This window comes from Dunckerocampus dactyliophorus, chromosome 6 (genome assembly GCF_027744805.1).
Source record: "Dunckerocampus dactyliophorus isolate RoL2022-P2 chromosome 6, RoL_Ddac_1.1, whole genome shotgun sequence".
NCBI classification, from domain to species: Eukaryota; Metazoa; Chordata; class Actinopteri; order Syngnathiformes; family Syngnathidae; genus Dunckerocampus; species Dunckerocampus dactyliophorus.
In genome coordinates, this window is record NC_072824.1 from 31922371 (window position 1) to 31935243 (window position 12873).

Below are 12873 nucleotides of genomic sequence, written 5' to 3' on the forward strand. Positions count from 1 at the left end.
TCCACTTGTCTCAATATCTTTCTTTGCTGATTGGCTGGGAGGAAATCACGTGTTCTTATAGGGAGGCGTCCATTTAGACTCAGGTGCCAAATATGGCTCCTTGCTGACATTTAAAGGTGTATTCATAAAGTTAAAGCCGCCTTAAGTAACAACTGGGTTGTTTCTTGAGTTCATAGTGTTAAAGTCACATTAAGTAACAAATGGGTTGTTTAACTTCACACATTGCTGCAAAGTAATTTAAAGTCATATTAAGTAACAAGCAGGTTGTTACTTGAGTTCATAAATTTAAAGTCACCATAAGTAACAACTGGGTTGTTCCTTAACTTCATACAGTTGCTGCAAAGTCATTTAAAGTCACAACAAGTAACAATTGGGTTGTTCCTTGAGTTCATAAATTTAAAGTCACACTAAGTAACAACTGGGTTGTTCCTTAACTTCATACAGTTGCTGCAAAGTCATTTAAAGTCACATTAAGCAACAATTGGGTTGTTCCTTAACTTCATAAAGCTACAGCAAAGTTATTTAAAGTCACATTAAGTAACAAATGGGATGTTTCTTAACTTGACACAGTTGCTGCAAAGTAATTTAAAGTCATATTAAGTAAAAACTAGGTTGTTACTCGAGCTCATGATGTTAAAGTCACATTAGGTAACAATTGGGATGTTCCTTAACTTCATAAAGTTGCAGCAAAGTCATTTAAAGCCACATTAAGTAACAACTGTGTTGTTTCTTGAGTTTATAACGTTAAAGTCACATTAAGTGACAACTGGTTTGTTCCTTAACTGCATACAGTTGCTGCAAAGTCATTTAAAGTCACATTAAGTAACAACTGGGTTGTTTCTTGAGTTCATAACGTTAAAGTCACATTAAGTGACAACTGGTTTGTTCCTTAACTGCATACAGTTGCTGCAAAGTCATTTAAAGTCACAACAAGTAACAATTGGGTTGTTCCTTGAGTTCATAAATTTAAAGACACACTAAGTAACAACTGGGTTGTTCCTTAACTTCATACAGTTGCTGTAAGGTCATTTAAAGCCACACAAAGGAAAAACTGCTGTTTTTTTGCAACTTTACAAAGTTTCATGCAGAGCCATTTAAAGCACCAATAGGTTCATTTTGTTTGCGCCCCCAACCGATGTGCAGCTAGTAACTGCGGCGTCAACGCTTGTAACGTTAGCACCAGCGCTAACACAACAGGTGTCCGGGCTGGTCACAAAAGCTATTCTTTGTATTCCGCCCACAGCGTGGCATCAAGATTAGCGGTTGTGTTGGTGAAGCTACAATTACACATTGTGCCTTTAATGAAATGGACGATGACCGGTTAGAAAACAATGATGTGTAAGTTGATCAATCTAAGCGTTTATTAGAAATACTTGCTATTCGTGTAGCCAACAGGAGGAAAAACACGTTTGGTGTACACTTTGTGGTACATTTTTTCTGGAAAACCCTTCCTACACTACATCATCATCATCATTAGTACTGATTATTTTTTGCATTTCTCACATAAACATGGCTATCCAGCTAGCAGTGGGCGGGTCTTAAGGCGGCTGTCACCAACAACACTTGGTACAAGGGGACGGGGGGGAGAAAGGAAAAGACCCAGCAGATGGCGCTGTTGGTTTAAAAAAAAGGATAGCTCGACGTTGGAGTTGGAAGGAAGGATGGAGGAGAAATAAAGAAGAAACCCAAAGTGAGTGGAGTGAGAAAAAGCTGATTTTATAAAGCATGTGGATACTGGACAAGTACATACAAAAAGCTTACAAAACACGCACGCACGCACACACACACACACACACACATTGGATGACAAAGACGTGATGTGAAGTTTATGATTAAAAATATATCTTAAGGTGCTTAAACGAACGTGAAAAATAAAATCCTACATTTCTTACATACTCCTGTGTAGCTAAAATAAAGTCATAAATGTCGCCTCCTGGTGGAAAAGCTTGCAAATACAACCACTGCTATAAATAAAACGATGCAGTTGTTAATGAACTCATTCGTGCTCGTTACAAACAGTCCTTCAACAGCCGCGCTAACTGGTGGCAATAAAAGCGAAAATGACGCTACAGTCCTCGTCTAGGCCGGTGTGCAAATACAACTAAAGCAACCTGGCCACCCCCGCACCCCCACACACAAACAGCACACACACGCGCTACAACTCTGGTGAAATTTGAAGCCATACACAAGTTTGTTGAGTTAAAGTGCATAACAAATCCTAGCATGACAGCAAACTGACCACGTTTGCGCCTTTTTGTGATACAGTAAATCCCCGCCCATTTGCAGATTTCATCTCTCTGCTTTACACCGTAAAAAATAATAATTAGGGGTGCACGATAATTATCGGGCCGATATTAGGGAATTATGACATCATAACGATAAATCTGGCCACATTAAAAATAGCTGCAATAATTTTAAAATATGCTCCCAATGAGGCGAGATTACGAGTACGAGCAAATCAAGCGCTCCCTTTTTCCCCTGCCTGCGACGTTAACTGCCTGTCTTAACTTCCCCTGAAATCGCTTGTAAACAAACATCCACTTTAAGAGGAAGCCATTTCACGTGCTAGTTGTACCAAATGCTCCGCGACAAGGGGGGGAATCGAGCAACACAAAAAAAAAAAAACTCATCAGCCACCTGAAAACGCAAAGGTTTTGCCAGCAACCTCCGTGGCGTCACACCGTGTGCTTGAAGCGTGTGCCCGAATACAGTGCACCTTGCTTGGCCACGCCAGGTGGCTCCTCCCGCTCTATACGCCAGTTCTCCTGACCTCCGTAGCGGCACACCAGGGCTACTCGGAGCATGTGTCCGAATATACTGCACTTTGCTGGGCCACAAGCAGGTGGCTTCCTCCGCTCTATACTCCGGTTCTCCTGATAGTAGTGATGTGGTAGTAGTAATGGCATGATACTTGATTAGGACAAATCAACAGGTACACTTGGTCAAATCCTAATCTAATAATCAGAATTAAAAAAAAGGTAACTTAAATAGAAAGATGCTTGATGGCGCTAGCCCTAAAGGAGAAAAAAAGTTTTAGAAATGGATTTATTTCAAATAATTTAAATGTTAATATTATGTGTCCACTGTGCGCGATGAAAGGCGGGGACTTACTGTATTGAAATAAAAAGTTCTTGTTTTCCTACGAGTCGTTGTGCAACAAAAGCATCAAAACTCATCGTCCTGAACGTCTTTGGGGTGTGGAAACCAAAAAAACAAAAGTGATCGCCCAACTCATTCCATCAGTGTCCATCCTTTGCGACAATTGTGGGTTTTTGCGTGATAGAAAAATAAGCGTACAAAGATATATATATAAAAAAAGTTAATTGTATTTCAGAGGTCTTCTGTTGAAGATGGCTAGTGAGAGCTGCACACGCACGCACATGCACACACACACACGTGCGGCAGGTGTCGACAGGTGACCTCTCCTGCTGTGCTGAGTGGGGTAAGGGGTAAGGGTAAGGGCGGGGCCACATGGCGCGGGAATCCATCACGGTAGCTGCTTGACGTAGTTTCCCGGGAAGGTCCCGAACAGCTTGCTTCTTCGAGACGTCCCTTTTGGCGGACACAGGACAGCAGCACATGAATTCAAAACTAAACTAAAGCATTTGGTTGGATTGAATATTCAATGAAATATTATATTATTGTCATTCATTCTATATTATTATAATTACATATTATTTATCTACTATTATTATTACATACTGTAATTGAACCTACCGAAGGGTTTGCATTTTAAGCTGTGGGGCAAGAGTGCCACCCAGTGGCGTCTTTTTTAATGACATGGTCAAACCAACACGGAAAGCTGCTTTTTATAGCCACTAAAAATCCTTCAAAAACAGCTTTTTATAGTCACTAAAAATCCCTCTAAAACAGACGAAAAATCCAAATATGGAAATTGACATCACTAGTGAATATTCTGCATGGAACAAACGGAGAAGCTCTAGCATTAAAACACATTTTTTCTCTTCTATCTGGAGCGATTTTAAGCCAAAACTTGAGCACCACCGACAGCTTGAACATTGTTGTAGTCACAAAACTAAACCCATGACATCAAATCAACATGAAATATTAGTAGTGACCAGACAATAAACATTTGTAACTGAAATAACCTTAAAAAATGAGCTGGGCATTTAAAATGATGTATATTTCTGCAGAGAGGACAAGGCATCTGTTACACGCAAGTGCATTATTTGAACAAATGAAGTGCCGTTTTCTTACCAACAAACCAGCCGTCGTCACACTTCTCCATCACATCCACCACGTCGCCTTCTCTCAGCTCCAGCTCGTCCTCGTTGCGAGGCACGTAGTTGTACACTGCCTGGAACCTGCGTGCGGGGACAGACGGTGAAACATTATTCAACGATCGCCCCAGTTAGGGACAGCACTTCATTGGCCGACGTTGCCGTTAGTGACTGAGGCACGGTGGCATACACCAAATGAGATTCAGCAGCGTACGAGTGTGATGTAAGGTGCATCAACAAAGCATTGAGCAACGGCTGTGAATACGTATGAACAGGTGACTTTATTTTTAGTCATTTTGCAAACATTTCAAAAAATATTTTTTCTTGTTGATTATGCGGTGTTGTGTGTGGAACTGTGAGAGAAAAAAATAATTTATTATTGCATGAAAATATTATTTAATAATTGAGCATTGACAAATAGCTGTGAATACTTATGAACGTGTCATTTTTATTTTTAATAATTTTGCAAACATTTATCAAAATATTTTTTCCTGTCGTCACGATGCGGTGTTGGATGTGGAATTTTGAGAAAAAAATAATTTATTATTGTATGAAAATAATATTTAATAATTGACCAATGAGGACTAAATTGTCCATAGGTATGAATGTGAGTGTGAATGGTTGCTTGTCTATGTGCGCCTTGCCATTGGCTGGCGACCAGTTCAGGGTGTACCCCGCCTCTCGTCCGAAGTCAGCTGGGATAGGCTCCAGCATACCCGCGACCCTAATGAGGATAAGCTGCATAGAAGATGGTTGGGTGGATGGATGATGGAGCAATAAGCAATGGCTGTGAATACTTATGAACATGTGATTTTTATTTTTAATAATTTTGCAAATATTTCAAAAAATATTTTTTTCTGCTGTCAAGAAGAGGTGTTGTTTGTGGAATTTTGAGGAAATTTTTTTTTATTATTACATGAAAAATAATATTTAATAATTGATGTAGGGCCACACGGTGGTCTAGTGGTTAGCACGTTGTCCAACACAGGAACAGCCTGGAGATCAGGAAGATCTGGGTTCGATTCTCCCTTGGGCATTTCTGTGTTTGCATGTTCTCCCCGTGTGCGCGTGGGTTTTCTCCAGATACTCCGGCTTCCTCCCACATTCCCAAAAACATGCATGTTAGGTTAATTGGCGACTCTAAATTGTCCATAGGTATGAATGTGAGTGTGAATGCTTGTTTGTCTATATGTGCCCTGCCATTGGCTGGCGATCAGTCCAGGGTGTACCCCCCCGTCGCCCGAAGTCAGCTGGCATAGGCTCCAGCATGCCCCCGCGGCCCTAATGAAGATGAAGCGGTATAGAAAATGGATGGATGGAATAATTGATGTAGTAAAACTTACGGGTCTCCTCCACCATGAAGAGCATCTTGGACTAACCTCTGCAAGACACAAACAGGAAATACATGAACATGTCAAAAAGACTTGGTTCACCATTTGAGCCACCGTACCAGAAAGTGACTAAACCAATGAAAAAGCATTTAAAGGGCAATAGTATGCACATACTGTATGTGACCATGCATGTGGAAAAACACGTCTTCCCCTACCCTTCGACCTCTAACGGGCCTCCGAGACAAGATGGGGCTACGTGGCGGCTTACCACCCACAACTGGATCCTGTTTGATGGACATAAAACAAAACAACCAGAGGCAATATGTCCGTCTGATCCGTTTCCATGGCATCCACTAAAAGCACTCGCAGGCAAAAAGGCCATCAAGCGACGTGCTAAAGACTGTACACCACTCCACAGGAAACACGATGCAACACACCCCTGCACACACGTCTGGTTTATCATCTTTTATATGACATGTTAGCGTCGTCACGTGTTAGTGTAAACACACATACGCACACATGTGCTCCTGACATAAAAACATGTTAATGTTGTTATTTCCGCTGTGAAAAATAACACTGAACGGCATATTTCCTGTGTTAGATGTGTGCTCCAATGTTGAAGTTTATTTTTTTTAATCATTTCTGTCAATTCTTCTATGTTTGGAGGAGGCGGGCCAAGTGATGTCACCCGCAACTTGTTTCCATACTGCCCCGCAGATGGAAATAAAAAGTCAAAAACCCACAAGACGTTGAACCGTGGAAAAGCGTGGCAAAGTGGCAGTAAGTCAATCTACATTTCTCCCGCTAATATTCTCCATAGCACCCAGCCTAGTGCTCATGGCGGACAATGCAGTGCTAATTCCTATCTGGCTCGTTCTGACGGGCTAGCTAGGCGGCTATAGGGTCGTCTTTGATTGCAGCGTCACTACGATAATAACAATAGTATGCTTGCTAAACAACAATCCCTGTCTATTGTCTTCAGCTCTGTGCAGTGTGCGAAGAGCAAGCTGATAGCTGTGGCTATCACTGCCAGTAAAACAGATCATACTCGTCACAACACAATATTAGTCATGTTAATACTGTCAATATATCACTTTCTTTGCGTGCATTCATGGCTGTGTTTGTGTGCACCTGTTTGCCGGTGTCACCCGTGAGTGTTCTAGACATGAATTGTTAGTAAAACATGGCTTGCAGTCACTTGTCTTTCTAGCCTATCTTGCAGTCCATCTGTCATTTTCAGTAAATTCACATTTTTATCTATCTATCTATCTATCTATCTATTATATCTACTATCTATTCTAGGAATTTTAGAATAATAGTCTGGGGTTTCAGTCCAGGGCTAAATAAGCAGCGATCGCTGCACAATATCAGTGAATGTTACTATTGTGTTATTGTTATTGTTCACTAGTGTGGCTTTTCAAAACTTTATTAATAAATGATGCTTGTTTTGTGGTTGGCTGCGGCCTATTATTAGTTTTTAAAAATGCATATTTAAGCACATGTTACGAGGTCTTGGCCTAAATAAAGCATTTTCAGGCATAAACATGTTCTAAATGAACTAAAATACCAATACAGTTTAAGCCAATGAAAGATGTTGATGAAGCGTCGTCTACGCTGGCCACTAGGTGTCTCTAGTAGCACACACCAGACTTTGATCCCCAAATGATAGGCTTTTGTTATTTTATAATTATTAATCTCACAACAGGCACTATAATAACATAATAATAATAACAGTCATCATCCTAACAATAACACAGGCTACTGTTGTGGCCGTATTGCAGCTCTGAATCCTCAACGTCACTACCTGTCCACACGTCTGGAAGACATTTATTGAAACACACACGAGCACAAGTCTTACTTGTGTCTTACTTTCTCTGATTATATCTACTATATTGGGTAATAGGAGTGGAAAGGTGACTATAATAGGAGTGGAAAGGTGACTATAATAGGAGTGGAAAGGTGACTATAGGGGTGCTATTTCATGTCGAGAGGGCTCTAATAACAGTAAAACAGTAATTAGAAAGTCATAAACAGGTTTTCTACGATCTTATTAAGAGAATATTCCATTTATTAATATTGAATCCTACTTTGCGGAAATTCACATATCACGGTCGGGTCTAGAACCAATTATCCGTGATAACCGAAGGATTACTGTAAAACTACAGGGTGTCCCAAAAAATGTATACATACTTTAAATAATTGTAAACTAGGTCTTTATTATAATTTGTTCAATTTTCAAAGTCTAACAGAATTGACAAAGATCATTTTATTGTTTTGTCACTGCCTAGTCTCAAACTGACATCCGTTCTGGTCTAGACACTGCTGACAACGCCAAGCAATAGAATTGCAAACATCACGAAACAATTTCCTTGGTATTTGCGTGCATTCACGTTCAGTGGCGGCTCTCAATTCAGCGACTGTTGCAGCTCTCATAGCGTAGACTTTGTCTTTTAGGTATCCCCATAAAAAAAGTCTAGCGGTGTGACATCTGGCCAACGCGGAGAGTATTCAACAAAACCCCTCCTTCCAATCCACCCGTTTGGCAAGATCTCACCAAGGAAGGATGTAACACCGCGACGGTCGTGTGCGCGTGCCCCATCTTGCTGAAAATAAAAGTCCTCATCTTCAAAGTCTTCTCTAATACTTGGCATGACAGACTGTTGCAGGAGGTGCATACATTTTTTTCGGACACCCTGTACCTGTACACCCCTGCTCTAATCCTAACAGACCCCTGCTACCCTCTGCAGTTGAGTTACCAATGACCATCACATGAGGAGCTAGTGTTATGAAGCGATGAATCCACTCATCATCACATCTCCCGCCAAGCCAACAGCAAAGGTTAGGATTCATCCCCAGCACCAGCATGTGCACACCTTTACCTTCACCTTGGGAGACCTACGGCCCGGGTGGGGCACAGCGGGGGGGGAGCGCCGGGAGATGAGGGGAGGGGGGGAGGAGGTGGAGGGAGAAGTGGCGGGCTGGGGGCGAGCGTCATCCGACGGAGGAGACGGGTGTAGGGGAGGGGGTGAGGGCGAGGCAGAAGAGGGGGGCGGTGGTGGCGACGTGGAGAAAAGGGGGAGGGGCGGGGGGCGAGGGGAGGCGGCAAGAGGAGGGGAAGAGGCCAAGCGGCCGCCGAGGGGTGAGGCGGGAGGAGACAGAGGGGTCGAGGGTCGCGGGGAGGACGGCGACGAGGGGCCGGTGGAAGGAGAAGGTGACCGAGGGAGGGGGCAGACGTCAGCCTATGGGGGTGGGGGGTGGCAATGAAACACAACGCTGAATATACATGGTAGATGCTGAACCAGCGTTTGAGAGCCTTGCTAGGACATGGAGAGGAAATAACTTCTCACATTCTTTCATACTCTAGTCAACAAGTACTTTTATACTCTATTCAACATCATGGCCGGGTGAGTACTTTTATACTCTATTCAACATCATGGCCGGGTGAGTACTTTTATACTCTATTCAACAGAGTAGTCGCAAAGCACAGATAAAAACCTCACAAAAAAACAGGTGTGGCTGTAAGCAACCTCCTGAAGTCGTTTATGAATCAACTCCACAAGACAGCAGTCGCTGCATTTGAAGTACCATGTTCAGCATCCGACAGTTTTATCCAGCTCTGCATGCGCTTTAAAATGTTGCTACTCAGCTGTCAGGTGTGAAAGTCATGTGTGTTCCACCTTTTAGTTTACAGCGCTATTAATGCTGACTCAGCAGCTTGCTCCTGACCGTTACTACAACACTGGTTGTGTTGTTGCTGCATTGTGCAATATACAGTGGTACCTCGGTTAACATCCAAAAAGTTTGCAAAAGTTTTGCCTTGGCTTGTTTAGGGTTCCAAAATAGTGTCCGGTTTGTTTACGCCGCCATGTTGTATCACGCCCCGAAGACTAAATCTTGTTATACTTGCACGTAATCGCGCAATGCTTCGTGGGCCGTGGGTTTGTTTAGATCAGAGTTGCTGCGATAGAGAGAGATACACGACGTAACAAAATACATGGAGTGAGATTAATTAAAAGAGAAAGGCCGTACCGAGGAAGGGCGCAAGACCTCCGAATTTTACGGCTTACAGAGAAGACCATCGTCATTTCCGAGGTACGTAAATGTGACTGAGTGGCTCCATCATTGGCTGCGGTGCACACACGCATACAGTACATGCATACACATCTACTCTGGTTCCCGCGTAACAGTCTATCAACCCGGCGGGGAATCGAGGGTGACACTCTGTGTTTCTGTCTCATTTTACATCCATGACACTCATTTCTGCTACCAACAACGACACATAAACATTCAAACTTACAATTTCATCATTTTCTGCACATGAAACTATAAATATAGTCTATAAAATGTGTTTTGTGTTAAAATTTTTGGGTGTCTGGAATGGAATTATTGGACTAACATTATTTTAGGGGTGTAACGATTCATCTAGCGATCTGTGTTCAGCAAGTTTGCATTCCAGATGACATACAGTACATCGACCTAACATGGTTGAATCGATACTAGGAAATAAAGCATTGGATTTAAGCACGGCACGCTTTATATGGATGTTTTTTTTAGCACTTTTAATGATAAAGACGTTAAATGTTACTCATGTAACAGTTTGATTTGACTTAAGTTGATTAGTCATGCCTGTTGAGTGAAGCGCACAGATGACATCACGTACAGGCGACTATTGTGGTTACCAAGGGTTACAGTGTGGTTGGCACATGTGCAGCTGAAGAAACGGAGGCGACACGTCCTCACCAAAAAGCATAGCTTTTTTCTTGACTCAATGAGAACCAAAGGCACTACTTCCCGGTATGAAATTTGCTCTAACATCTTTAATACCGGGGGTAGAGAGGTGAATGAGGCATCAAACTAAAGTTCAAGTCATGTTTTATCAGATAGAATTAATCACGGACTTGACATAACTCAACGTGTTAATTCATTCATTGTTAATTCAACCTGAAGTGTTGGTTGCACTTTATTCAAATAAAATGCGAATGCATTTGCCATTAACTGTTGTTTATTTGTTTGTTTATATCCATAATTAATTTACACCTGATTCCCTTACAAAAAAACCTGAAATCTAGGAAACTTTACCTGCACTGTCTAGTATCCAGGTATTTATTTCACAGTCAGACTGGTGGAATTTTTGGCTAAGAATTTACTGATTCCATTTAAAGTTACTGAATCGTTTCGGATCGTATCGTTCTAAATGAACCAATATCGTCCTTGAATCATATCGGCTACCACGAACAGTGATACGAATTGAATCGTTATTACAATGAATCAAATCTTCTATGGGAAAATTTTGCTTGGTTAGAGTCCGTTTAGGTTTGAGTTGGACATTCAGGAAAGGATTAATGACCTTAACCAAGGCACCACTGTACTTGTTTTTAACAGTAAGTGTTTTTAACAGAATGTAGTGTCTCCTATAGAAGTACAGTATGTATGAAAACACGCGTGAAGATTAAAAAGACCTTCCTCCATGTCCTACACAAGGTCCTGCAGCGCTTCAGGACATAAAGCATGTTTCCACCAAGCAGTACAGTTTTTGTATACTGTACTGTAGTTTAGCAGAGTACAGTCGGAGGTTGGAGACTTGCACTGAAGCAAAACTGGGCGTATGATGTAATGAATTGGTCGCAGGCGGGTTTCTTGGCATTTTATAGAAGATAAAATTCATTATATATACACTCCTGGTCAAAATTTTAAGACATTGAAGACGTGATTCTGGATGTGACTGTCCCCAAAAACACCATGTGGCAGAGAGATCAACCACCACCACCTTCCTGTTTTGCCATGAGTTGTTTCTTGAGTTCAACAGTGTTTCTCACCTCAATTAGCCAGAATGGAGCCAAAAAAAGTTGCAAGTGGCAGCATTTTGATGTATAAGGTGAGAAACAATATTGAATTCAAGAAATAACACAACATCTTGTTTAGCTAGCTAATAGCATGCTAACAAGGAAGGACGCTTTCTCATCAAAAAATACTGTAAATAAAGAACACAGATGGACTCACGCAGTTTATTAATAACGCAACAAAACACGCACCATATTGTATTCTAAACGGACAATGTGCGTAATGTACATTGTCCGTTTAGTATACAATACTGTATGTACGCAAAACTGTGGCGTAGATTTCCAAAGTTAACCAAAAAACCTGCTAACCGGGTGGACGCTAACTGAGCTTCCACTATACACTGTATGTAATATATTAAATACATATTATATAACATGTAATATAATACATATTATGAATTAATTTGATTTTTTTTAAAAGTTAATTCATTATATATATCAAATATATAAACTTTTTTATAAAATGTATTAATTCTATAAATAAAATATATAATAAATATATTTATATAAAATGAATGCATTTTTTTTTTTTTTTTACAATATACTAATATAATAATGTGTATAACATTATACACATTACTGTATGTAACATAATAAGCCATTCATTTTATTTCTTTACAATATGCAGACAGCCAGTAAATAATGAGGGTCAAAAATAGCCCCTGCCTTGCACTTTGGACACCCCTGCAATAAAGTATTATTTTGTACTCAATTCTGAGTTCAACAAAGACGAGGCAGGCGACTCGGCACACTGCCGTGTGAAAAACCACACCAATCCACAAACTTTTCATTGTCGTTGCGCAGCATCACATGACATGCTGTACAGTGGAACCCGTTTAAGTCGACAACCTGCGGATTGGCTGAGTCGTGTCAACAGAAGCAGTTGTCGATATAAGAGGAACTAGCCCTTGCTTGCACATGTACTTGTGACTTTGTACTTGTTGTTTAGAATAGGCGGTAATCAAGGATAGCTCTCATTTGGGGTTTTGTTTTCCTCCATTTGTGCAAAATCAGGATTGTTGACATAAATGGGCTCCACTGTATTTTGTAAAAAAGGGCATGTTTTGTGTTCTGGCTGCTCCAAATGGACGCACCGCACCAGGTTTAACGCCGCCTTTTGTGTACCGTGTCAGTACAGATGACCCAGAAGGCCGAACGGTACAGATGGTTTAGAATTTGATGAAAACATAAAACATAAAACGGTAGCGCACCCGACTGCTCGGTGGAAAGGTGGCTTTTCAAGGTTGTAGGTCACATGTGCTCTACCTGTGTACTGAGTCTCCCTGTAAACACATCCTCGTCTTCCTCTCTAGCCTCCTCCTCCTCCTCCTCAATGAATAACTCAATAAGTCCCTTCCCTTTGCCTGACGGGGGTCTTTCAGACTCAGTGGGGGCTTCATAGTGTACTTCCACTGTCACAGGTTTGTGGTTCTGCGACTTTGACTGGGCCCTGCCTGCTGA

General features: G+C 41.4%; 1 protein-coding gene across 22 annotated transcripts in view; it reads right to left on the minus strand.

Annotated features, from left to right (window-relative positions):
* Positions 1 to 1695: 1695 nt before the first annotated feature.
* The window catches only part of sorbs2a (sorbin and SH3 domain containing 2a), an 84914-nt gene continuing 73736 nt past the window's right edge, over positions 1696 to 12873 (minus strand). For all 22 annotated transcript variants that reach the window (XM_054780132.1, XM_054780144.1, XM_054780148.1 and 19 more), the window contains 3 exons: positions 5585 to 5622; positions 4219 to 4325; positions 1696 to 3552 (listed from right to left, as the gene is read on the minus strand). In XM_054780132.1, coding sequence (XP_054636107.1) covers positions 3488 to 3552; positions 4219 to 4325; positions 5585 to 5622 — 210 coding nt within the window. In that variant the 3' untranslated portion in view covers positions 1696 to 3487. The remainder of the gene's footprint in view (positions 3553 to 4218; positions 4326 to 5584; positions 5623 to 12873) is intronic.